The sequence below is a fragment of the Clarias gariepinus genome, chromosome 7 (assembly GCF_024256425.1).
Source record: "Clarias gariepinus isolate MV-2021 ecotype Netherlands chromosome 7, CGAR_prim_01v2, whole genome shotgun sequence".
NCBI lineage: Eukaryota > Metazoa > Chordata > Actinopteri > Siluriformes > Clariidae > Clarias > Clarias gariepinus.
Genome location: NC_071106.1, coordinates 36,082,501 through 36,109,939, shown reverse-complemented (window position 1 = coordinate 36,109,939; position 27,439 = coordinate 36,082,501). Strand labels below are relative to the sequence as shown.

General features: G+C 38.3%; 2 protein-coding genes across 3 annotated transcripts in view; one reads left to right on the top strand and one right to left on the bottom strand.

Annotated features, from left to right (window-relative positions):
• Window positions 1-7,410: 7,410 nt before the first annotated feature.
• Window positions 7,411-20,885, top strand: wash1 (WAS protein family homolog 1). Its single transcript, XM_053500524.1, has 11 exons — window positions 7,411-7,528; window positions 10,173-10,313; window positions 12,360-12,471; window positions 13,851-13,997; window positions 14,767-14,903; window positions 16,244-16,379; window positions 17,153-17,348; window positions 17,444-17,635; window positions 19,248-19,406; window positions 19,697-19,765; window positions 20,697-20,885. Exons 1-11 carry the CDS (start codon window positions 7,521-7,523, stop codon window positions 20,837-20,839), a joined length of 1,440 nt encoding a protein of 479 aa, XP_053356499.1. The 5' UTR covers window positions 7,411-7,520; the 3' UTR covers window positions 20,840-20,885.
• Window positions 20,886-21,577: 692 nt separating this feature from the next.
• The window catches only part of ddx11 (DEAD/H (Asp-Glu-Ala-Asp/His) box helicase 11), a 26,384-nt gene continuing 20,522 nt past the window's right edge, over window positions 21,578-27,439 (bottom strand). For both annotated transcript variants that reach the window (XM_053500522.1, XM_053500523.1), the window contains exons 22-27: window positions 26,052-26,120; window positions 25,773-25,873; window positions 24,104-24,188; window positions 23,907-23,982; window positions 22,890-23,044; window positions 21,578-22,006 (exon numbers count right to left, since the gene is read on the bottom strand). In XM_053500522.1, the coding sequence (XP_053356497.1) occupies window positions 21,974-22,006; window positions 22,890-23,044; window positions 23,907-23,982; window positions 24,104-24,188; window positions 25,773-25,873; window positions 26,052-26,120 (519 nt within the window). In that variant the 3' untranslated portion in view covers window positions 21,578-21,973. The remainder of the gene's footprint in view (window positions 22,007-22,889; window positions 23,045-23,906; window positions 23,983-24,103; window positions 24,189-25,772; window positions 25,874-26,051; window positions 26,121-27,439) is intronic.

Sequence of the window (27,439 nt, the reverse complement as noted above, 5' to 3'; positions counted from 1 at the left end):
ATCAACTCCTGTGCCACACCCATCATGTCAGAATAATGCCACTCAGTTATCACTTTGGCCTCATGGCGAGGAGCTCCATCATGCTGGGAAAGGCGTTAATCGTCACTGAACTGTTCTTGAAGGGTTGGAGAAGTTGCTCTCTGAGGAGGTTTTTGTTCACAAAAACAAAATGGTGCAAAAGCATCCTATATATGTCCTATTACGACCATTAAAAAACAGGGAATATTACAACAGTCACCACTGGCCTCCACTGTCCTTAGTTAGACTACATGAGTTCCCAGATGGATGAATGGGTATATAGCTGACAGATTCTAATAATAATAATAATAATAATAATAATAATAATAATAATAATAATAATTAATTGCAATGCAATTAATCTTCATACATGTAGTATGAGGTAAAAGTCAAAAGATTAGACACACCTTCTAATTCCATGGTCTTTAGAGAGAACATCAAAGTCAATTAATTGTTGCAAAATTTAATTGAATTTGAAATAATGTAGATATATAGATTGTACAGTAATATATAAAAACTAAAGAATATATATTATAGATATAAAATAACCATTCTTTGTTTTAATAAAGTATTCCATCAATAGCTGATATATAAATATCTTTTGCTGATTTTCTGATTTTTATTTATTTTTTAATATGTGCAGTGATTTCCTTCGAACCTTTGTTGTTGTTACTTAATTACTCAATGCCAATGCCATATATTTTTGAACAAAAAGAAAACCAGTATGGTTCAAATATGTAGAAAATAAATCCAAACTTGTGCCCAAACTTTTGACTGGTACTGCACAGTAAGCAATCCAACTATCAGCATATTCCTGTGAGATGGGAGGAAACCCACACGGACACAGGAAATAACGTGCAAAACCCTCTGTGTGTGTATGTGTGTGTGTGTGTGTGTGTGTGTAACTTGAGCTCAGAATTGAACCAGGAAATTGAAGTGACAGTGCTGCACCAGCAAACCACCCTGCCATACTGTACTGTGGGTGTGTGTGTGTGTGTGTTCAGACTTTTCCTACAATTGTTAAAGTTTCTTCCTACAAATCCTTCACCAAGTTAAAGAGCAGTCGCTGTATAACGGTTGTCAGAAGCTCAACATGAGTTTAGCCTGCAGTCAAATCAAACTTTAGTTTTTTTGTCTTTTTTGCTTTCCATTTTTACCTTTTTTCTTCTTCTTTTTTGTATAATGATAATTTTATTGATAAATAAATAAATAAATAAATAAATAATATACAGGGGTTGGATAATGAAACTGAAACACGGGCCAATTTAGTGTTGGAGGTTTCATGGCTAAATGCTAGCCTGGTGGCCAATCTTCACTGATTGCACATTCCACCAGTAAGAGCAGACTGTGAAGGTTTAATTAGCAAAGTAATGGCAGAGTTTTGCATAAAATATTGCAATGCACACAACATTGTGGGTGACATATCAGAGTTCAAAATGTCAGCACACCACCAAGAAGGACGAACCATATCCAACAGGAGTAACTGTGGACGCAAGAGGAAGCTGTCTGGGATGTCTGGGTACTAACTGAGATTGTATCTAAAAAACATAAAACCACAGCTGCCCAACTCACTGCAGAATTTAATGTGCACTTCAACTCTCCTGTTTCCACAAAAACTGTTTGTCGAAAGCTTCACAGGGTCAAAGTACATGGCCGGGCTGCTATAGCCAGACCTTTGGTCACTCATGTTAATGTCAAACATCAGTTTCAATGGTGCCAGAAAATCTTGGTCTGTGGACAATGTGGAACATGTATGGTTCTTTGATGAGTCCACCTTCACTGGCATTCCCACATCTGGGAAAGAAGCCCCAAAGAAACGTGCCACCCAGACTGTTGTATGCCCAGAGTGAAGCATGGGGGTGGATCAGTGATGGTTAATATAGTGTCCTTGATATAGTGAAAGGGCCTTACAAAGTTCAACTAAGGGCTTTAATACATTTTCTAGATTTGTCTGAAACAAAGCACACCGTAGCACCAAAACACATGAGGTCACCACGTAGGCCACCATATATGGTAATTAACATAAGGATATACTGTACCAGATTTATTGTGTGTATATCCTTGTAAGATTATCATATGACGATCATTGGATATTACTCTTTTGCAATCTCTTCCTGTTTAAAGACACTGATCAAGTCATCAGTTGTTAATAAACAGAACCATCGTGAAGAAACCACGAGAAACACAACATTCCAGTTCGGGTTCATGTTAATGCTTCAGTTATGGCTTTACATTTTACTCCCTCATAAGCGGTTCTCACCAGAATGGGAATTTTGTCAGTAAAGTCAGAATATCCTTCCCTAAATTACAAGCCCATGGACCCTCATTCGATTCTAGTGCAACACTTTTTTCTTATTCTGGGTGAATGTGACTTACAAAGACATTTTCTAAAATTGAGAAAATATGTGATTAGTTAAGTCAAATATCATGCCAGATGTACTGACCTCCACACAATCCACCGCTTGGACAGAGGGAATTACTTTAATGCCCACATATTAGTGCATTCTTTAAATGATGATGTTATATTATACTTAAAGTCTTCAGAATCCTGAAGGATGATCGAGAGACAGCTGCCTCTTTGTAAGAAAAATCATTCACAAGAGACGAAAACATTAATGACTAGCTTTAGCGTTTATGATATTACTCTTGCAAAAGGTCAGATTGTGGCTTCTTATGGAAACACAGTGATTTAATGGTTAGTACTGTTGCACTGCACCTCCAGGGTCTGGGTTCGATTCCCCCCTCAGGGTCTGTGTACATGGAGTTTGCACGTTCTTCCTGTGTTTCCTCCGGGTACTCCAGTTTCAACCCACAGTCCAAAGACATGCAAAGAAATAAATACACCATTGGACTACAGAGGTTCCTACATGGATGGATGGAGACATGGCATCTTATGCATCACCTTAGGAGCTGTTTATTGTCCTAAAAGTCATACATGACACAAACCAAAAGTAGACTGGCTGATGGATTATTTCTAATTCAGAACATACTGTATGCAATGCTGAACCTTGAAGCACATCAGCATCCATTCCTGTCCAGTTTCCATCATGTTCTAGCAATCTGGCTCCATAGACCACTCAGTCATTCTGACATGGAAAAGTTCCTCTCGTGTAAGACATCTGAAGTTGGAGAAGTTCTGTGTGTTGAAACGGCATCATGATGATGAGGGAGGTCAGGGAAGAATGGCCAGCCTGGTCGGAGATATCAGAAGTTAAGCCATTCCATAGAGCTTGTGCAGCTACATCACCTGATTTTTTTAGTGTTGATATATTATTGACCATAGTTCCGGCCATAATCCCACTTCGACACTCATCAGCCTGCCCAATGCTTGTGCTGCCTTGAACGTTCTGCTCTACTAGCGGCTACAAATCATCAAGCCAAAGATTCGTGTCAAAGATTTTGATTTGTTCGTGTAAGTGTGCCAGAGTTACCACCGTGTCCCATATCACAGCTGCAGGACCACGATGTAAAGTCAATATAATTTTAGTTCACGCTCTCTCTATGACTACTGACAGACTCCCGAAAGTTAGAAGTGTGTTTTCCACATCCTTAGCCCACATCAGCATCGATACTCAGTGCTGGACTTCGCTAATGTTCACCTTAACCATAGTGTCAAATATTAACATGTCTTTTGTAGATTTTGCACAGTGCGTTATTCTATAGACATGTCTATATTTCGTGCACCTCTCACAGCACTCCCTGCCATCTCGGTCGCCTTACAGTTTTAAAAAAATAGCATAATGATCACGTCAGAAAGTATTTATCACCCCGGATCACGTCAAAGGGCATCGGTCCTGGTTCATCTCCCACCCAATGCCCAAACCACAGCCACTGGATGCAGTGCCAGTCCCAAGCTTGGATGATCAAAACGGTACACATGTTCTATGCTGTAGAATCTTGCATTTCATCACGCAGCAAATTTCTGAAATAATCAATTCTAATGGCATCACAGGTCACCTGAGATCACTTGAACAAGCTCTATACAGACATGTTGAGCAGAAAAACATTCTAAAGGACATCACACGCCGCAGGAACTACCTAAGCAAAGTGCTTTTTAGAAATTCTGTAGTTTGATTATTCATCTTTTATTCATCAGTGTCACAGGAGCCTGGAGGCAATACCAATAGACACAGGGCACGAGGCGGGGTACACCCTGGACAGGCTGGCAATCCGTCGCAGGGCAAAGAATTTTGTAGTTTGCAGAAGTGGGATTTGATCCGACTTTGATGTGAAAACTACTGTCTTGAACCTTGAGTCTGGAGCTTTCGATCGCGTGGCTGTTCAGATATGATGAAACAGTGTGCTGTCCTCTCTTATTAGTCTCATTATTAAATGCCTTGTTTATGAGAGAGATCTGAACAGAATTAACAGAAAATTTGCTCAAAAAATGCACAAAGCTGCAAAAAAAAAACTAAACAAAAAACAAACACCCTATTACCTGCAGCTCTGCAGACAGAAATGGCTTGTTGATGAGAGGAGCTGATAAACAGGAGCTGTCCAGCCTGGTTCAAGCTGACGAGACGGTAACTGAATCAACCGCTCTCAACAACAAGACAGGCATCTTAAAAGAGACACGCCAGACCCTTTCCCTTTGTCTTTAACAGAAGAAGCCCATGTCACGTTCTAGCCATGGGAATACTCATAACGACTCTTCACGGAGGCAAGCAGTGTGTTCTCAGATCCTGTAAAACGTCTGCTGCTTGAGAGGTACCGGAGAAGTCATTTTGCTGAGATTTCTAATTAGAAGCGCACAGCTGTCAGGAGCAGGATGTGAAGCACCACCTCCACATGGAGACCAGAATAAACTGCTTGAAAAGGATGGAGCCTTTAATCTGGTTGCTCAGCCTGACTGACAAAAGGACCCTGACATCACAACCATCTCTGGAGTTTTGCACAGAGCAGTGAAAAAACAAAACAAAAACAACACCCACGGAGAGAAGTTCTGTGGGCCGAATCACCACGATAATGAAAGAGGTCAGTGGAGAGTGGTTTGAGATATGATACGGCTATATTCAGCCAAGCCCAGATAAGATTGATATTAGAAACTGAATTTTTATAGCAAACATTCACCATTAACGGTGCGAGGAACGTGTTCTCATCTCAACGTTTCTGTTGTTTAAGAGGAAATCAAGTATTCACTTTGTATTTTGTTAAGAAACAAACACCTCTAAGTGGTAATGGTCTTCATCCCAGTCCTTCCTGTTCTTGGTGGGTTACCTCCGGATACTCCGGTTTCCTCCCCCAGTCCAAAGATATGCAGATTAGACTGATTGGCGTTCCCAAATTGCCCGTAGTGTGTGAATGAGTGTGTGTATGTGTGTGCCCTGAGATGGACTGGCACCCTGTCCAGGGTGTACCCCGCCTCATGCCCTCAGTCTTCTGGGATAGGGTCCATGCCCCCCGCGACCCTGAATACAGGATAAACCGGTATAGGCTATGAGTGAGTGAGTGAGTGAGTGAGTGAGTGGATATTCATTCCTGTCCTTTTAGATTCATTCCAACAGTGTGAGTGAATTGGATTTTTTTTGTGGAAGCTCTCTGAGTCAGTGATTAAAAAGGGACAATAAAAAAAGGAGTAGAAGGAAATAAATAGTAAAAGGATGTAAGCGGTCAGACTATACACTATAACATTATCTAGCACTGTAATGTACTCTGGTGTATTTTAACCATGATCTGCAGATAATGGAAATATTAAACAGATTTTTAAATTGCACTTTTTTATTGAAGGTTTGAATGCGCATTTAATATCACAGATTTTTTTCACCAAGTGCAGGGAGAACAAGCAAACTTGACACACATACCTAAGGTGGGAATCAAACCCACACCCTGGATCTGCAGAGTGACCACTGCTCCACCGGATAGTAATGCACGTTTCTTTATACCAGATACATTTACACTGCTTATAAAAGCAGGTCTTTATATGACAGATAAAAACTAAAGACATGATCTTATCTTGTTTTGTTTTTGTTCACAGACATCAATCTGACTGTGGCTAGAAAGAAGCTGTTATGGAAACATGCTTTGTGAGTGATTATAATGTGCCAAATCCGAACCAGTACTGAGGCAGGGAAACTCTTGAGCAGGACATGTCCTGGGAGGCCATAACCAATAGCAACATGATGTGGTATGCAGCATTAGTGGTCATCCATGTCAGCTTGTACATTGATGATGTCATCTTCTCAAAGACCATCAACATTTGCTTCAGTCAGAAGCTGTGCATGACCGCAGAAGTGTGTGTGCTGTTATAAATTTCCGAGACTTAGCTGTACGGACATCTAGAAGAAGTTCATTCCACCACCTAGGTCCCAGAACAGAAAACCTTCTAGTTGCATGTCTTCCTCGATTCCTGAGAGATGGTGGGACCAGTCGAGCGGTGCTGGAGGATCGGAGGGAAAGAGATGAGGTGCGAGGTGTGATTAGAGCTGAGTGGGTAAGTGGGTGCTGGGACGATTTTAGCTTTGTAGGCAAGAATCAGGGTTTTGAATTTGATGCGAGCAGCCACAGGAAGCCAGTGCAGAGAGCGGAGAAGTGGGGTGGTGTAGGAGAACTTAGGAAGGTTGAATCAGCTGCAGAGGACGGATGGTGGACAAAGGCAGACCTGCCAGGGGCGAGTTGCAGTAGAATAAGCACCTGAGTAGCCTGTGTAGAAAGAAATGGATCAATTCTTCTGATGTTTTCCAGATAGATAGATAGATAGATAGATAGATAGATAGATGGATAGATAGATAGATAGATAGATAGATAGATAGATAGATAGACAGACAGACAGACAGACAGACAAACAGACAGATAGACAGACAGATAAATAAATAAATAAATAAATAAATAAATATTTATAGAGAGAGAGAGAGATAGATAGATAGATAGATAGATAGAAAGAGAAAATCTAAATAATAATAATATTATTATAAGTAAGTAATTATATAGGCGTATATAAATAAGTATTATTTAGGCGTAGTTGTTTATCTCGGTCGCCTTGCAGGGTTCGGGTTCAATTCCCATCTCGGGCCTGTGTGCATAGGGTTTGCTTGTTCTCCATGTGCTTCCTTCAAGTGCTCCGGTTTCCTCCCATAGTCCAAAGACATTGGATTTAAGTTTATTAGGTTAATCATTATTAATTTAGGTTAATTCTCGAATGCTCGTAGTGTGTGCCCTGTGATGGATTGGCAGCCCTGGGATAGACTTCAGGCCTCCATGACCCTGTATACAGGATAAAGCTGTATGGATGATGAGTGAGTGCTAATAATAATACATATATTACATACATTATATTTATTTATTTATTTATTTATTCATTTATTTCCAAAAACTACAGGAATACACTCATTGGAGCCTAAAATCGTGACGAATCTGCCACCGGCAAAGCAACAGTTAGTTTTAATCCTCTGTCATGTGACCACGGGACGCGGAAGTTTTGATCTGAGGACCAGAGCAGCTCCTCCAGTCGGTGCTGCTCGAACAGAAAATCGTCCTGTTTTAAAGTTCAGAGCTCGACACTCTAAATGGGCAGGTAAAGTTCTCTCCAGGTTTTATTTGCTTATTAATTTTAGTGTGTATATTAATTTTAAACACAACGGCTGTTCATCTTTTTGGATAGCTTTAGCTAAGTTAGCTGGTTAGCAAGCAAGGTCATGTTTACAACACAGCGGAACATGCAGGCGGTATTTTAATCATGAGAAATGTGACACTTTTAAAACCCGTTTCTTTTTTGCGACACACGTTTTCAAATAATTAACAGTTTTTTATTAGTTTGTTTATTCTTGAGTAAAACAGACGAAAAGTCCACTTCCGCATTAGTGTAGTCACGTGACCCATGGGACTTGCCTTTCTCTTTCTCTTAGCATCAGTGTAGCTGTTTGATTAAATATCAATGATTTGGGGGACTCGAGATTAATTTTATATATATATATATATATATATATATATATATATATAGAGAGAGAGATAAATAGATATATAGATAGATAGATATGTTAAAATTCTAAGATCAAATCTCCATCTCTCTTTTTTTTGCATTTTCAGTGTTTATTTCATTGTCGTGAGCTAAGACATAAAACAAGCAACTAGTCAAGTGGATTTTTATTGTCGTTTGTACGTAATTCGTTTAGGCTACAAAGAAATATTTCCAGAACCATAAAGTGCAAGTGGAACATCAAGTACATACACAGGACATGTGCGTGTCAACAGGACAGAGTTGGGAAGTGGAAACTCTGGTGCGATAAATAGCCATGATTAAAAAAATGGATTCAGATTACTACCGATTTGCATTATAATGTAGGTTTAATACCTGATGCTTATGATATGTTAAACCTGCTAGTAAACATGTAAGCATCATTTGAGCACAGTCAAAGGGTTTTCCACAAAAATTATAATAGGAATAAATTTGACATTTTGCAGATCTTCTTTTATTCAGAGCGACTCGCAATTTCTTATTTTACATCTGAGCAGTTGAGTGTTAAAGGCCCAACAGTGGCAACTTGGTGTTGCTGGAATTCGAACCTAGGACCTTCTGATCATTTTGCAAAAAAAACAAAAACCTCATTGGATAAAATAGAGGTGTGGAGAAAAAAAAATCTATTCATGTATTACCGCACTGACTTCAAAATCAATTTATTAAAACCTATTTTTACATTTATAATTTTGATGAACCGATTGATTGATCTGTCAATGACCAGAATTGCCCAGTTTTCAGCAATAGGGCATGACCAGTGATCAGCCTCAGGTATATAAATGATTCTGTACCAAGTGCTGGAGCTTCAGAGTGACGCAGCAGAAACACATTTTTATGGTGTTACATAATCATATGTAAGAAGATATGCAGGTTAGGCTACGTGCCCGTAGTGTGTGAATGAGTGTTTGTATTGATTGGCCCCCCTGTCCAGGGTGTACCGCACCTCGTGCCCTAAGTCTCCTGGGATAGCCTCCAGGTTCCCTACGACCCTGAGTTTAGGATAAAGCGGCATAGACAATGAGTGAGTGAGTGAGAGTGAAATGTTTAACGTTTAAAGTTTGTATTGCTTAAATGCTGTGCTTAATTTTTATTTGGGAAAATTAAGGTTGTAAGGAATGGGCTACATTTAATTGCTCATTAATTATTATTTTTTTTTTTTAGGTTAAAATTATAACAAAATCTGGGGAAAATGTAATACTGAATCAGGATATTTATAAAATTGTTAAACGTATATAATCACAATTTTAATCATGGTATAGTGATATAGTATCAGAGAGAGGTGACTGGTGATTTCCAATCAGAGGTACACAATCTTCCACCTGGTGAGATTCTCACTAAAGCTTGTCTGATCTCCAGATCCTGCATTCTTATAAAAAATGCAAATAGGTTTAACTCGAGCATTTCACACAGCTGTATTAAATGTAACAGTGAAGTGAGAAGACTGATTGAGTGCATGAATGTAAGAAAGTTCTGGAAAGAAGTTTTTGGAAAGAAATCTTTCAGTTATTTTTTAAGGCTCATAGAAAGTGCTGTTCTTTTAGATGCCAACGAAGTGTGTATCCTGCATATCTTTCCTGGAAAGATTTTTCGGAGAATAAAAAAATAGCGCATTAATTTCTTCCAAGCATGTTACTTCATTACGTCATTAATACAGAAGGACGTTCAAGCACCTGCTTCAGGTCAGCGGATAATGGAGATGCCTTAGAAACCATCAGTTATCTGGCACACGTAAAAACGGAGGACCTTCACGAGATCTGGACACCACATCTCAGTAGTTCACGATAAGGGAGAAACCAATTCTATTTATTTAGTTAATGTTTACTCAGAAGCGTTTGTTCTATTGTTGCGAAAAAGCAAGCGCTAAATGTCATGTGACTTTGTCTGTCTGTATTTTGCACAGAAACGAGCAATAAGAGAAAATATATTTCTCCTTTGAAATCTTGTCTTTTCTGACAAGTGCACATAAAAATTTTTTTTCGTACTGTGCGCTGTTAGAAATCAGGTTTTGTCGTTATTTTAGATCTATGGTCTGAACCTGCATTTGTTTCTATGCATATTTATAAATACCACACTATTCAATTCACTCTCTCTCTCTCTCTCTCTCTCTCTCTGTATCTCACACACTTATACTGTGTGTGTATATATATATATATGATATGATGGTCATGAAAATGATGTGTGTGTGTGCGTGTGCGCGCTGCAGGATGACGCAGAAGTACCACCTGGAGGGCCAGGTCTACTCTGTGCCCCTGATCCAGCAGGACCTGAGGAGGGAGGAGGCCGTGCACCAGATCACTGACGCCCTGCAGCATCTGGAAAATATCTCCACAGATATCTTTAACAGGTAACACCCCTTCTCTCCCCCCCTCTACAGATCAGACATGTGTCGAGGGGCAGAAAGCAGTGGTCATGTGGTGTGCTGGTGTAGCTAGTGGTCTTAAGTTATCGCTCTTATTTGGAAAGCGTGAGCTCCGTGTAAACCCTGCGTTTCCCAAAGCAGAGGAGACGACCTGCTTCCCTTTAACGCTTTAGTCACATGACCGTCACAGATATCCTTTTTTTATTCTTTCCTTTTTATCTATATCCATTTGTCCATCCCTCTATCTCTATTTATCTATCTGTCTATTTATATGTATGTTTATCCATCCATTCATTTGTCTGTTTTCGCTCCTGTCAGTCGAGCTACAGTATCTATCTATCTATCTATCTATCTATCTATCTATCTATAAGTGTGTCTATCAAACCTCCTGTTTATGCAGTCATTAATTTTTCTTTAATATATCTACCTGGTGTTTAATCTTCTTGTCTATCTTTGTGTGATTGTTCATCTGTTTACTTATTAATCTCTATATCAATCTCTCTCTATCTATCTCTCTATCTATCAGTCTGTTCATCTCTCTGTTTTTCTGTCTATTAACATGTGAATTTATCTCTTTCTCTCTGTCTATCTGTCTCTGTTTCTGTCTGCACATTTGTTTGTTTCTTTTCTGTCTATCAGTATCCATCCATTCATATTTCTGTCTCTCTGGCTGTCTTTGTTCATCCACTTGTCTATTTATCTATCTGTTTGTCTACCAGTTTGTGTCCTTTAGTCCATTCGTCTGTTTGTCTTTTTCGTTGTCCGTCTTTATTGCTCAGACTGGTGTATTTTCTGTTTCACCCATTTAATTTTTGTGCTAAAGCTTTATTTATTAATTAATTAATTAATTTATTTATATTTAATCAGAACGGGACATGAAAGGAAATAATTAATAAAGTTCAGATAAAGTTCTTGGCCATAAAACAGAAGTATTGAAGTGAAGTAACTTTCAATAAATAAATAAATAAATAATTTGCTTAAAATGTCTAATAAACCGTGTGTCAGGTCGTCAGGTTGTTATTGTGCTACAGCAGAAATGAATATTCAGGATGTAAAGATCACTAATCACTAATTCATTATAATTCTCTCCTCTCATCCAAACATGCGCTAATGAGCTTGAGATTCAACGTACACTCGATCGTTAGCATGCACTGTTTCTAAATGCATTTTTAAATAATATTTAAAAAAACAACAACTCATATTGAAGTATAATTTTGTATTATTGTAGTATATACTATATATAGTATAAATATTGTATTTTTAATGATAAACTGTTTTTATGTGGAAATGAATTACGACAGATTTGGGGCAGAAAATGTGAGAGAAGAGCAGGAGGTTTGGGAAGCGGCTGATGCATTAGATTAGTTTTTTTTTCCTGTGTGCACATACGTGTGTGTGTGTACGTGCGCATGCATGCATGTGTGTGTGCTTGTCTGTCTGTCTGTCTGTCTGTCTGTCTGTCTGTCTGTCTGAGTGTCTGAGTGCTCAGATATGCTAATATCAGCTGCCGGAATGGAAAAACCAGTCGTAGTGTTACCATGACAACACAGTGAAGGAGAGATGTTTTGCTTGGAGAGAGAGTGTGTGTGAGTGTGCGAGAGAGAGAGCGCGAGAGAGTATGAGTGTGTATGTGTGAGAGAGGGAGTGTGTGTTTTAAGATAACTGCTGGTTTTCTGGGTCAGCTCCATTAGGATGTTCTCTCTCTCTCTCTCTCTATTTTTTTTTTTTTTTTTTAGTTTCTCCTTATTTCAGCCCATTTCACTCCTCACTAGGCAACAGGATGTAGTCAGGATGTGTGTGCGCATGTTTACATGCACAGGCTTGCATGTTTTATATAACTTGCACACATCTGCTGAGCACTACAGGCTCGACTGTGCTCTGTTTCATGTGTAATGTCTCTCATGGTGAAATTACAACACTATCATGCTCTCTCTCTCTCTCTCTCTCTCTGACACACACACACACACACACACACACACACACACACACACACACACACACACACATAATTGAGTGTTTTTGTTTTCTCAGGGTGTCTCAGAGTGTGGAAAGGAACCGCGCTCACCTTCGGGCCGTCACTGACCGCATTAAACTGGCTCAAGCGCGAGTCGACAAGATTAAAGGAAGCAAGAAAGCCACCAAGGTGACGAACACACTTAGACAATATAACACACACACACACACAACAGATCTGTTACACCAGGGTGAAGTTTCCATTCTGATTTGTCAGAAGGTGTTGATTCTAACGTCTCTAACTTTATTGCTGTCTGTGCTAAATATCATAGGTTGTTAAAAGGGGGGCGTTCATGTCAAACTGGGACTTTTAATTGTTCAGAACAACAGAACACAGTTATAAGAGTTTTAAAAACTCCCTTTATTAACCCCCTGCTACACTAATGCACTAGTGCTTGGACACCATCAAGAAAGTTTTGCTTCACTTCTGAAACGCTGGCCTCCCAAGAACTCCTTTAATGGCTCAAACACATCAACCTTCCTTACTGGAAAAAAAATAGCAGTACTGTAAAGTTGTCCTGATAACCCCTTCCAACAAAACAGAGTTCACAGTCCAATACAGTGGAAAACAGCTCTGAGGAAAAAATGTTGTCCTGGCGATATAAAGGCGCAGGGACATCTCTGTTACATTCACTGTGAGATTCATTTCCTTTGGTGCGATTACGCTTTTTGGCACTACATGCTTCTGAGACAGCTGTTTAATTAGAAAGAAGAGAAGGAAACACGAATATCGTTCCTATGACAAGTTGAAAATAAGCAATTTCTTTTACTTCCTTTACTTCCAGCAGACTAAAAAACATGCGCCAACCACGTTGCATGTGTAGCTTTAACGCTTCGAGCATCAGATCGATATAAACAGTCTGGAATCTTTAATCGGAATGAATTTTGGTCGGCTTGAAGGAATATTCTCCGTGTAACTGCAGTGAAGTATATGATTCAACTAAACGACTTTAAAAACAGCTTTTATATTTTGGATCTAAATAACAAAAAAACAACAACAACAAAAAGACACAATCACACTAACAAGAAGCAACATAAGTAACTTGTCACTTGCCAGAATCCTAAAAACATGTTTTATCTAAACCACAGCAGCCTCCATCATTATCATGACGTTTTATGTTTGATGGTACCGACATTATTTCTGTGCTCAAACCATTATACAGTTAGTCATAGTTATTATACGCTACGGTGCGCTGACGTGACCCCAAACAACCATGACGGGGTAATTAAATGATGACTAATTCCTGTAATTAATACAAAATCCAGATTTACAGTTTGTGATGTTTGAACCTGACGAACTGTTCAATCGGGGCACGTCATTACAGTATGTCTCGTGTGTAACTTAGTATTTTATTATTATTAAGGCTGCAAATACATTATTAAACCGTGGCCACTCGAGACACGCAGCATTTGCTTTGCAGATGATCAGCAGAGTGGAGTTAAATTAAAACTAATCGAAGCGTACACGATGTTGAGATCATAACTCTGTGTGTGTGTGTGTGTGTTTAGGTGTTTTCCAGTGCTAAATACCCAGCTCCTGAGAAACTGCAAGATTATTCTTCGATATTTATCGGTGCCATAGATTCAGCATCTCAGAAACGACCACGCTACAAAATTCAGAGCAAGCTCCGCCCCCTGGATGACAAGGCCTTACAGGTGAGTCATGTCTTTTTTTTTTTTTTTTTGCCCCCCTACACTTTACCTTAATATAATGCAGTGCTTGGATGTATGGTGGATTACATGGGAGTGCCGATCCTTATTAAAGATTCACATCAAAATTAAGATTTACATCCAACAGCAGGTTAAAGTGACACAAATCTGATTTTTGTTTTCACTCACCCGGCACTTTAATTCAAGTCAATTTTGTTTGTATAGCGCTTTTAACAAGGAACATTGTTTCAAAGCAGCTTTACAGAACACGAGAAAGAAAAACATAGTTCAAGAAGTCCTGGATGTTAGACAAAATCATCCGTAGTGAGCAAGACTGGGGCGACTGAAAAGCGGGAAACGGGGGCGACGGGAAAAACTCCTTTAAATGGTCTGAGAGGAATCAGACTCAAAAGGAAACCCATCCTCATGTGGGGGCCAATAATAGAAACACCTGCTCATTCTTGAAATGATGCAATTACATAAAATCATGAAGATGCAATTCATGAGGGAAAAACAAAACAAAACACACCAAAGCATCCATTAACATACTGTAGTTAAGGAAAGAGTTCAGAGGAATAACACATGACTTAAATAACCAGCCGTGGTGAGCAGAACAATCATCTCAGGAAACATAACATGGGCAGAAAAAGAAAATTCCTCACTGTATTGTGCCAAAAAAAAAAAAAATTGTAAAGTGAATAACGATGAATTTATATTTTTGTTTGTTGGATTTCATGCTTTTAAAACTAAAAGTCCATGTTGTCGTGTGTTGCAGGAGAAGTTGATGTATTTTCCTGTGTGTGTGAACACTAAGAAGCGCTCGGAGGATGAGACCGAGGAGGGACTGGGGAGTCTGCCAAGGAACATCAGCTCCGTCAGCTCTCTGCTGCTCTTTAACACCACAGAGAACCTGTGCGTCTCCGTACACACACACACACACACGAGGCCTCCTTTACTTTATGCTTAACGCTTTCGCATTCCGCCCATTTGACTTCTGTACAGTTACACTCACAACTTAACACTTATACAAAATTGAGATTGCTATGATTTCTTTGAACTGCTCTCGTTCTGGGGCAGAATGACGACACAACATCAATCTGTAATAAAGGAAAACCCCAAGAGTTTTAATTTAACTAAACTATACATATGCAGCACACTGAATGTGTGGTTAAATACCCGTAGCAAGTTTCAGCTTCGGCAGATGATTTTGCTAGCCATCACAAGCCTTTTGGTGATTTTTTTTTTTTAGACCACTCTTCCTGGCAGAATTTTTAGCGTTCAGTTACATTTTTGTTTTTTCTGGCTTTTAAACACAGTCCACAAATTTTCAGTAGAATTGAGGCTCCAAAAGCTTAGTCACCCGCTTCATCCACTCCATAGCCATATTTGGATGTGTATGTGGCGTCTTTGTCTTGCTGGAAGACTTCCTTTTGTCCAAATTTCAGTCGTCCTGCAGGTTGTGCAGTGCACCAGTTCCACAACAGCCCCCAAACACAGCACTACCTGGACCGTGCTTAAAAGCTGGTACAGTGTTCTTGTGGTTAAATGCTTCACCTTTACTCTTGCAAACGTACCTCTGGTCAAAACTTTTCTTCAGAAAGCTTTTTCTTTGATCTGTTTTTTTTTCTTATTATTTTGAAGTTTAGTTGAGTTTAATGTGTGGATTCTGGAGAATTGACTTTTTCTTTCTTGGATGGCGAGTGATATAAAGCTCATTCACCTGTAGACAATGACACAGGTGTCTCAGCAGCCTCCGGTTCATGGTACGCCCGTGTTAATGGTTTCTGGGTTGTTCCTGACCACACAAACCAATTTCCTCTCAGCTGAGGGAGACAGTTTGGGTCTTCTTCTAGACCTTGGCGAAGTGACTACACCTTCCAATAACTAAGTCGTGTACACAAATACTCTGTATTTGTTTAGATACTTCCTAACTTCTCCAAATGTAACATCATCTTCCTTAGATCTTCACTGAGCTTCATGGATTTTTGCATTGTAATTTATGTTGGTCAATTTAATAAGTTGCTGTCAAACGAACCCTTTTGTATGTTGGCACTTTGAGGCTACCAGCTTTAGTCAACCATCAACAGGAAGCCAAGAGACCTTTGTGTTTGCCGAATTAAAAGACGTCAGGACTTTTAGCAATTAAAACCAATTTTAATAACCTTAAAGCGTGTGTATAGTTTTGACCCTGTGCTGATATCAGAAAACTTGTGCTCTAAATTCTTTTTCTTATTGTTTATGGTCGTGTGTAGGTATAAGAAATACGTGTTCCTGGATCCTCTTGCCGGAGTTGTCACTAAAACTCACAACGCACTAGAAACAGAGAAGGAAGAAAAGCCGTTTGACGCGCCGCTATCCATTACTAAACGAGAGCAACTAGAGAGACAGGTGAGAATCAGACGTGAGAGGTGTGTGTGTGTGTGTGTGACAGTCTGTAAAAACCCAGTTAAAGTCTTTTTTTTTTTTTGCTGTTTTTTTATATAAAATAATTTTACATACGACTTAAAGAAATGAGGGTCTGACAGCTGTGATGTAGAGCTGCAGTAGTTTTAAAACTAGCTGTTACCATGGAAATGCCGCCATATTTAACCAAGTGTGTTTAATATAAACCAGTCGTTTAAAAATAAAGCTCACACTACCGTCAGAGCTGCTATCAGAGGTGGGATCGAACTGAGTGCATGTACTTCATTACTGAACTTAAGTACATAGTTCACGTATCTGTACTTCACATGAATTGTTTTCTTAGATAAAGAAAACTTTACTCAAATATCTGTACTGTACTTTTACTCAACTACATTTCCACATGGCGTTGCGTTACCTAAGGACAGCGGTGTGTAGTCCTTTCTTTCGAGACGCAGCCAATAACCTGAAAGGTGTTTAAAATCAGAAGATCTGATTAGAGACAGCAACAACAAAAAAAACACCATGCTCATAATCAAGAGAGAGAGATTTTTTTTAAACTATGCAAAGTAACTACTAGGAACTACTATGACACGTTAGCTCGTTAGCTACAGGGAATCTCTGCTTTTACTCAAGTGTGAGTTTGTGTTGTCTGGTCACCTCCGGCTGTTATAGAGAATGAATCAACACTTCCTGACTAATCAGGATCAACAATATATTTTAATAAATTCTCTCTCTCTCTCTCTCTCTCTCTCTCTCAGACGGCAGAGAATTATTTCTACGTACCAGACCTGGGGCAAGTGCCCGAGATCGATGTTCCCTCTTATCTGCCCGACCTGCCTGGCATCGCCGATGACCTCATGTACAGCGCTGACCTCGGCCCAGGGTTCGCCCCTTCAGGCGCCGTCACCGCGAGCATGCCGGAGCTGCCCTCTTTTGGCACAGAACCTGACGAAGGTGATGAACACTGAGAGTGCAGGAACTAACCAGCCTTCAAAAAACATAAAAAAATTTTTTTTTTTAGTTTTAAGTGAATATTTTTCATATTTCAGGCTCCCAGTTTCGTTCCGAGGCTCCTCCGCCTCCACCCCCGCCGCCGCCTCCTCCACCCCCTCCTCTGGAGTCTTCTCAGGTTGCAGCTCCTCCCCATGGAGCTCCTCCAGCCCCGCCCCCTCCTCCACCACCACCCCTTGCTCCAGATGACACAGGTGGTGGAGGTGTATCCACCCATGCCCCGCCCACAGGTGATTTAACAGATTATATATTATGTTGGGCCGAAATTTACAAACAAAATATTACAGTCTGTATAATAATAGTAATATATTCATTAGCGTTAGCACCCGTCGGTATGATGGGTGCAGAGTTTGTAGAAATAGTTAAAACTATTCAAAAACTACAAAACAAAACCTCTCTTTTGTTTATGTAGATACATAATGTATGTAATTCTTTTTTTCTTTTCTTTTACAATCCTGCAATCATTCATATACTTGATCCTTATTTAATTTAATTTAAAACAAGCTCGTACTTGTAAAGTTTGATTCTTAAAATTTAGCTCTTACTTCTAAATTTAACGTTTTTTGCTATCAATAGTCTTAGAGTCTGCCTATAAATTGGACTTGGTATTGGTATTGTACCTCATAAATCTAAGCAAAGAATATCCATAATACAGTATAAAGTTGTGCTTGCACAAGTATTCACTCCCTTTGCCGTGTAACCGCTGTGATAGTCTCGATGCACTGAGTTTCCATCAAAAGATCCAAAAGACAAGTTTGGGACAAAGTTCTAATAAAACAATTTCTACCAGAACAAGTTTTAAAAAACATATTCTGCAAGACAAAACCAGAAAAAAAACCTCTTACAATTTCTATCTAAAGTGCACCTAAAGAATCTAATGTAAAATCTTGTTCTTCTGGCCAAAGCCAAGTTATAATGTGATATTTATTCATTTTTATCTTTTTTTTTTTTTTTTTTCATTATTATTATTATTATTTTTTAAACTTCTTTAAACAAATCTTTTAAATCGTTTACATTATAACATAATATAATATTGGTTAGAATAAACTAGCTTAATATTTGATGAGTTCAAGATGGCATCGGTGAGGGCGGCTGCCGTTACGACTGCTCCGACCTATTTTACTTTGTTTTCGTCTTTTAAGTTATCTTTTAGTAACTTTAAACCGGCTAATTCACCACCAGTAAGTACATTAGGTATGATAGGGACACTCTTCTTTCTATTGGTATACAATGTACTTACAATTCGAATTTCATTTTCCACCATATTTCTTTTATTACAGTATATTTTACTTATACAGTATATTTTACTAGTTAATTTTTATTTCTAACGTATTTCTTTTATTCATATTTATCTCTTATGTTTAAGCTTTTATTTTAAAGGTCACTGCCAGTCGTGTAAGCATTTCACTACATATCGTACTGTGTATGACTGTGTACGTGACAAATAAAATTTGAATATGAATCTGCAATGAAATAGCCTGGGAAGCTGATATGGCAATAAATCCTAATACAAAGAAACAAAGTTCTAGTATTGATCAGTTCAATTCCAAACTTTTTTTTCCGAACCACCAATGCTATAGGAAATAAAAAAAAAAAAAAAAAACCTGATCACAACTGCAACTATGTCAGTATAAAGCTAAGTTGTTTAATCCACCAAGTAAACACAATCGTGGAAGTGTTCAGGGGGTTAAATACTTATTCAAAGCACTGTATATTTATACGCTATTTTAATGATTGTATTACACCTGAGTTTTTATTTTTTTTTTGTTTAATGCTTTTTTGGAATTAAAAAACGATAGACATGATCAACCTGTTGCTTTAAGACGTGTGTGTGTGTGTTAGGTGCAGTAAAAGGCGCCCCTACAGAGGTTCTGCAGCCTTCGGATGGGCGAGCCAGTCTGCTGGAGTCTATCCGTAACGCCGGTGGCATAGGCAAAGCCAAACTCCGCAATGTTAAAGAGCGGAAAATGGAGAAGAAGAAACAAAAGGAACAAGTGCAAGGTCAGACTCTGCACCTGTGTCAGACAAAACAGTACAAAAAAAATCTACAGTGCAGGATGCTCGTTACTCCACTGACCTTCATCTTTATTTTATTTTTTATTTTTTTCTGGGAAATTCTCCTGTAAGCTCTGGAGGGTTTGACTAATGCAGCTTGTTCAGATTATATTATTATTTTTTTAAAATGAATAAATCACTTTTGTTCAGGATTGCTTTATTATTGTTATTATTATCATTATTATTATTATTAACCTCATTAAACCCTTTAACCCTGTAATTTTTCTGCTCTTCAGTCTCAGCAGCAGCCAGCGGAGGAGATTTCATGTCTGATCTCTTTAATAAATTGGCCATGCGAAGGAAAGGTAGGACTTTATCTTTAATTGCCGAAACAATTTTTTCCCCCACATTAAACCAAACAACTGTGATCAAATACTTTAAACCAAACAGAATGTGTTAAAAATGACTAGTGAGGAGATTATATTGAAAACACAACTGCTATAAAGCAGAAAGACTCTGAAGGCAGGACTTAAGCACACATACAGTGGACATGGGCTCACTATGGACATGGGCATGTCTTTGACTGTGGGAGGAAAGAGGAAAATCCTGCAGACTCCACACCCTGGGACTCAAACCCTCGACCCTTAAGGTGCGAGGCCAGACTAAACCAATAAATATAAATCTATACATATAATAAAATTGTAAAGTGGGTGTGTCTGTAAGTTGAAGATATTTGTTGAAAAAATAATTTGTGGGAACGTAAGAGGAGAAATAGATCACATCAAGATGGATCAAAAGAAGATTTTTGTCTGTTTGTGCACATAAAAAATTTGTTTCATCATCGCAATCACTCCACGGGAAGAGAAGACATGCTACTTTGAAATTTAAATGTAAAACACCCTTTATATCATAAAAAAAGTGACCTTGAAAAAAAAAAACAGAACGCTGTACATTTTTATTAAATTTTTTTACAATACGCTTTTATGAGTGTGCAATTGCAATGTACTTAATAAGCACGCACTCACACCTTCATGGGACCATGGAAAAACTTCAGTTCATTCCAAAATTCAACAGATGGCGCTGTACATAAAAAAAAAAAAACTCGCTTGTGTGCGCGCAATTAAATTCCATGTGAAAAAAGTCACAGGCACAGCTATTGTTTAAATAAACCCGAAAAGTTAAAAGTACTTTTAGGTCTGTTTAAGAACTATACCTTTTTTTTTAAAGACATTTGCTGATTCTGAGCTTTCAGTTGTACTTCATCTTGCCAAAACCATCTCTCGGTATAATCTACAGGCATCTCGGGGAAAGTCCCCGGAGGCACAGACTCCACAGAACCACCCGGCAGCGCGTTCGCCAGGATGTCAGACGTGATCCCGCCCCTTCCTGCTCCCCACCAGCCGGGCGCAGAAGCCGACGACGATGACTGGGAGGCGTAGCCAAGATGGACCACTTAGGAATGAACGTTTAAGAACTGAAGACGTGCCGACGTGACCCGATTTAGGAAGGTCACGTTAAAACACGTTTTTAAATCTTCACTAACTTGCTAAGAATTCCAATTTGTTTCAGTGTTTAAAAGATTATGATTTTAGGATGTATAACATTTCCCTTTTCTTAGTTTATTTTAGTCGCACAATCAGATTAATAGGATTTTCATCGTTTTCATCAACATTTTCAATGTCAGTATGGCACCATCTTTTACTTGTTAGTACTGTGTATAGCACTTAAGAGGCGGTCTAATAAACTCTGCACTTACACCTGCAGCGACGCAACACGACAACGTGAGGTCGCAAACATGATGTGCTACGTTAGCAACTTTGATAAAAGACGATAATATTCATAAACTCATTCATTGCACTTAACTAGCTCGCTGTGCGTTATTGTACAGTATTATTGTACAGTTAGTTACTCCTTTATTAGACTAGACAGTTTCTCTGGACTGGGTTAAAATGTGGAGCTTTTACTAGGGTAGGAGACAAGTAATCGATGTTTGATTTGTCCATCCAGGGGTATTAAATGGAGAAAAAAAAAACATCTAAACTAGGACGGAAACTTGTGAAATGTTTTTCATTATAAAATCCGGGGCATGTGAAGCGTAATCTGTTTAACGCGTGCAATTACATTCTTTACGCACTGATTATTTTTTCGCCGTCTGTTGGGAAAACACATGGCTCAGGCAGGACGTGTGCAGGAAGCCCTAAATGTGGAGAAGTTCTGGATTTCTAGAACCATGAATCGGACAGAAATAATAATAAAAAAAAAACACTACAAACCAGATGTGTGAGTGAATTTATTGTGTAACATTTCACATTACATGTCTTTGTGTATATTAACTTTAAATGTTCATATTAAACTGTGTGAACTTTATTCACATGAACGTGGATTCGAACTGAATATCTGTACACCCACACACACTGCAGGAGACGTTATTTATTTATATGGCTTTTACAGGATTGCACAACTACATTAACAAGACTTTGGTCTCGAACAAAACAAAAATCTAAAGACAAAGCCGTAGTTGCATCTGGAGACTGGCGGAGGGGGAGGTGGATTGAGGTTGTGTCGCTCTCTGCTCAGGGCTGCGTCTGTCGCTTCTCCAGGAAAAACTGCAAAAAATCAGACAAACATCCAGACACACACTCAGATCTAATATACAGATACAAGTTTAAACGATCACCGTCTTTTATAGACCAGAAGCTAACAAACGCTCATGCAAACAGATGGACAGTTTTCACATTATGCAGTTAAAAAATTACCCGCACAGTTCACGAATGAACCGCTGTCTTCAGTCCTCCATAAGAAGTGAATCTTCGTCCTCATAGTTCTGCTTTCTGGGTTAAAGTCTGACGGAGTGAGATCAGGACTATATGGAGGACGCTTTAACACTCCAAAACCAAGTTCTTGCGTAGTTATGCGAGATCACGATGCCCTCGGATATCAGTCCTCTGAGTTTAATCTGAAGTTTAGTCTTCAGCTCTTCAATAAGCGTCTCACTGTAACGAGTGCTGCCGATTGTCGAACCCTTTTTACCTGAATGTTCCAATATTTCTGGCCCTTGAAATGAGAATCCCAGAAAACTGTAAACATTGATGAATTTCATCGTTTCAGACTCCATACTGTTTACTCTCAGACTCGTAGTGATGAATGAGTGTCTCATCACCAGTAATGATTCTCTTTAGGAAACTTTCACCTTCCTTAGAGTATCGGTACGAATGCTGTTTGCAGATACCCAAACGAGTCTGTTTACGCTCTTCTCCAAGTTGTTTCGGTACTTTTATTAACAAACTAATCATATAAACACACATCACTATAAACTATAAAATAGTATCTGTAAAGAGGACATGTTATGCAAAATGTACTTATCAGCCTCAAAAACAACCAACTAACAGCATTGTTTCACCTTTAGCGCTGTTTCTCAGAATAGAAAGACCATAGAATTAGAAGGTGTGTACAAACTTTTGAGCGCTTGCATACATCACACGTCCTCACCTTCCTGATGCTGGCGAAGGCCGGTCCGAAGTTGCCGTGCGCGCGTGTGCTGCTTCGGATCCACTCAGGAAGTTTCTGCAGCGTGCCAGCGCGGGCGTAGCGCCGGTCACACAACACGATGCAGGCGTAGTCGCCCCTGTGACGGATCGCTCGGCCTGGGAGGGTGGACGAGACGAGTGGAATTCAGAAAACAAGATGCGGCATGTTTGTAGTATACATACAAATGTTTGCAAAAGTTTGCATCCCCTTTGGTTACTGGTGAAAAGATATCAGGTAATTTATTTGAGCGAGTCTCGTTCAGTGAGTTCAAGCAGGGTGTGAAAAGTCTACCATGTAAAAACATTCACGACATGACAAGTTTATATTTAAACTTTACGAGCAGGCCTATGAATTTCACTCTGGGAACGCAGCAGAAGAGCGGCTCAGACAACACTGACCTTTTACAGTGCCAGTTCAAGGCATCATTCAGAAATAGAAGAAAGACAGACTATTCTGTTGGAAGTTTAAGAAATAAATCTTTTTTTAAATTTTATTTAATTTTGTTCGCTTGGACATGTACAGTACTTACTCAGATATTAATATTTCAAATGATGGATTTTTTTTTTTTTTAACCCTAATCCTTTTAACCCTAATACCATGGTATTCGGGCATGCTAACTTTCGCACACAAATATGCAGTCACAGAAACTATTTTTAGGATGTAATCAGGACTCTTGTTCATGCATGAGCATGCTTTTCTATCTTAACTGAGAACCACATGTCCTCACAAGATAGATCTAAGAGAATATCTGCCAGTCGTCTGTCTGGTGACCCTGAGGAAAACTAAGGCTTTTATTTAAAAAAGAAAAAAAAAAAAGAAGAATTAAATAAATGAACCAATAACTTCGCTTTAGAAGCTGTGGTCAAGATTAGCGTTAGATTAAGGTAAAGCATTGATTAGCTCGCTTTGTTGTAATTGTATTTGTGAGACGAGTGTGTGACAAGTGTGTGAGGTTATACACACAAACCCTCGTTATACCTATTGACTGGTTGACCGCCTTCATGCACAGGTTTTCAATTAAAGCCTTCCCTGGACTTTTACCCTCCACATGAGGCTGGGGGAAAAAAAAAGATAAAAAATAATAACATCTTATTTTATTTTATATTTATTTGTAACAGAGAAAATCACAACAGAATAATGTATTTTATATGAATATAATTTGGCTCTTTACTAACCATGTGCTTGTCTAAATACGCCATTTTCTCCTGTAGTTCTGGGGACTTGATGTTGGGGTACGGCATCCCGACCATCACGATACATCTTACACACACACACACACACACAAATGCATGTAGCTGTGAGACACTGATTAATTAAACATGCAAAGATTTTCATGTGATCCCAGTTTGTAGTTTTTAAATGTAACGGGAAATACATTATGCTTCATCCATAACAGTAACAGTAATGACAGCCTGCTGGAGTCCTTTAGAAACTACTGAAGAACACTTTAATTATTAGGGATGATAATTATTAGTCATTAATCACCTTAATCAAGCAAGATTCACATTCGGTAACTAACAAGCGCCAGTATAAGTATAAAAAGTAAAAAAATAAATAAATAAATAAATGTCTGTTTTATAGTTGAAACCCTGAAAACACTTACTTTAATTATCCTTAAAAACATAAAAGAATGTAAAGGTAACCCTGTGTACTGTACAGTACTGTACTGATGTGTCTCCCGCAGTGCTAACATGTAAAATACTGATGTTACCCCGCGATATGTACCGTAATTCATGCATGTGTTTTCTTTGGCATCAGTACTGTAGTGTAAATACGGTAATAATTCACTTTCCTCTACGGTCGCCTTGTGTTCTCTCTACAGTATTAAAAAGAATTATACAGTATTATATTTTATATGGAAATTTAGCTGAATTTGTTATTTTTGTGAATTTATTTCATGCTATATTTGTGTTAAAAAATTAGGAAATTATATTGTTCTTAATAGCTTAGTGTTAAACCGCATGAAAAATTATATGTTGCCACAAAAAAATTGCAGAGGAAATCAGCGATTTTCCGCAAAATTACAGGGGTTTCCGCGAACAATTATTAGTTAGGTTCAAAGGAAAAATCCGCGAAAGATTGTGACCATGAACTAAATGAACCGCGAGTTCACAGAGGGTTCGACGGTATATAGCAACTTCAATGGCCACGATTTACAACATTTACAAACGACAACAATAAAAAATTTTGAAAAAAAAAAAAAAAAAATCACAAAAGTAAAAAAAGCCTTAGAAAGATTAAAAGTATTTAAATGAGGGCCCTATAAAAAATTAACCGATTAAATGTCTTCCATAATATTTCTCCGTATGTGAGGTTAGACAATTAGCAAAAATGCCGCTTCTTTCTCTCTCTGTCCTTATTTAAAGTCAAGTCTGCTAAAATAACCGTCTTACTCTTTGTTTTTACTTGTTTATTTAAACTAGTTCATCTTAATTCATTTCTCACATAAATCATCTGTTGGGATTATACCAATAGCTTTTTAAAATGTACGATTTTATGTTGTTAAAAACCAAAATGAAACCGGGAAAAAAAAAAAAGCTATGTCTGGCCACTAATCATTAATACAAACCATGCAATCTGTTAAAGTTTTGCAACCCTCGTTATAATGTAGCTTTGTAACAGATAATGTGTCGGCTATTTCGAGGTATTCTCCAGCATTAGCGTGAAGTTCACAGTTCAATCAGTCAACTGCATTATAAACAAAAATCAGCTTTCCATGGTGTGAATCGTACACGCCTGCTTTCTGATCACCACAGCACTGAAACACACTGGACCAGTAAAGTTGCTGTGAGAGTGGAGATGAGTTTACAGTACACAGACACTGAAACTCAGAATCGCTCTCACCTGCCCAGATCGTCGGAGAAGTTAATCCCTTCACTCATCTTTCCTCCAACCACAGAGAACAACAGCGCCCCTGACTGGCCACCTCCAGCATTGCTGCAGCGCTACAGCAGATAGGACACAATATACAGTAATATAAACACTGTATATATTCAGTAAGTATTAAAACATGGCCATGGGTGCTGGCAGCCTGATACAAAGCATCACAGTTGGAGATTCAACCAAAAAGGGTTTGATCCCTTTTTATAGCACAATTTTTTAATTAGTTAAACGACAACACACCTGGATGCACTTGGAGTATTCAGACAGCACCTGTTCCACCTGACTCGCTTTCTTCGGTTCCTGGAAGATCTGAATCAACCGTAAACAAAACTTCAACAAAATACACTTTAATATTCCATCAAAACACAAAGATTTTGTTTTAGACTTTGACTTTTTAATACCACTTCACTTAACTTCACTTAAATATTGGTACCCTTCAAATAGTTTCTCCAGCTTTTAAGAAGTTCGCTTTAAGCAGCTGGAAAACTGAATTTGCCTTTCTTGAAAATTTTTTTTTTTTTAAATCATTCTTTTAAGAACATTCTCTAAACCAGGGGAACTCAATTAAAATTTAAGAAGGTCCGGTCACTAAAATCTTCTCCAAATTTTATGTTTGTTTTACGATTCCGGGCCTGTATTCACAAAGTTTCTTAGGATTCTTTTAGAGAGCTCCTATCTTAGGTTAAAAAGTCCTAGCTGGGAGTCCTAGACTAAAAGTGATTTAGGGAAAATTCTCAGAGCAACTCTGAGTAAAGAAAGTACAAAAACCCGTTATCTTAGTGAGGAGGTGTGGTCGACCTCGTTGCTAGAGATGATGCAGCAATTCAAGGACTGTGATTGGTTGATTAAAAATAAAAAGTCTATCCTCTGCAAAGGTCTTAAAATGCGTAAAAGTAGAATACATGATAATAGAACAGACACTGAAATCAATGTTTGTATATGAAGAAACTGTATAATCATGACTACAGGCTTCTTTATGCAAAGTTTCTGTTATAGGCTAAATATTATTATTAATATAATTATTCAGATAATTAAACAGCCAAATGTTAAAAATGTGTCTACTTCTGAAGCAACCAATTTCCACACAGTAGTCACTATATTTAAGTTCTTACATTTATTTACTACATTGATTTTATCACGTGTAATCCATTTCAGATTGATGGGAGCAAAGTCTATTTAAGTTGCACTTTTGGATGTTATGTAGCCAACAATCCAAGAGAGATGGAAGGAAGTAAAACAACAAGAAAACCAAATTGGACAGGAGAGAAGTGTTTACCTTTAGCTTTACGTTCAGTTTTTGGAGAATATTTCTTCTTTCTGTCATTTTGTCCTCTGCTATAAAAATTCTTAAGCCTCTTAAAAGTCCTCCTCTCTACTCTTAATAATTTTTACCTTGGAAGCCGTTTTTAGGGCCAAGATGTTTTGTGAATTATTTTTCTAATAATAATATAATCTTACTAAGATTTAATCCTGAATTTAAGGGGAAATTCTAAGAAAATGTCCTTATTCTAAGAATTTTCTTAGAATTTTATCACTAGGAGCAACTTTTAGGCTTAAGAAGCTTTGAATACGGTCCCAGACCTCTACATATTGTAAGTCTATAAAAAATAAGCAGTTTAAAAGTTCAG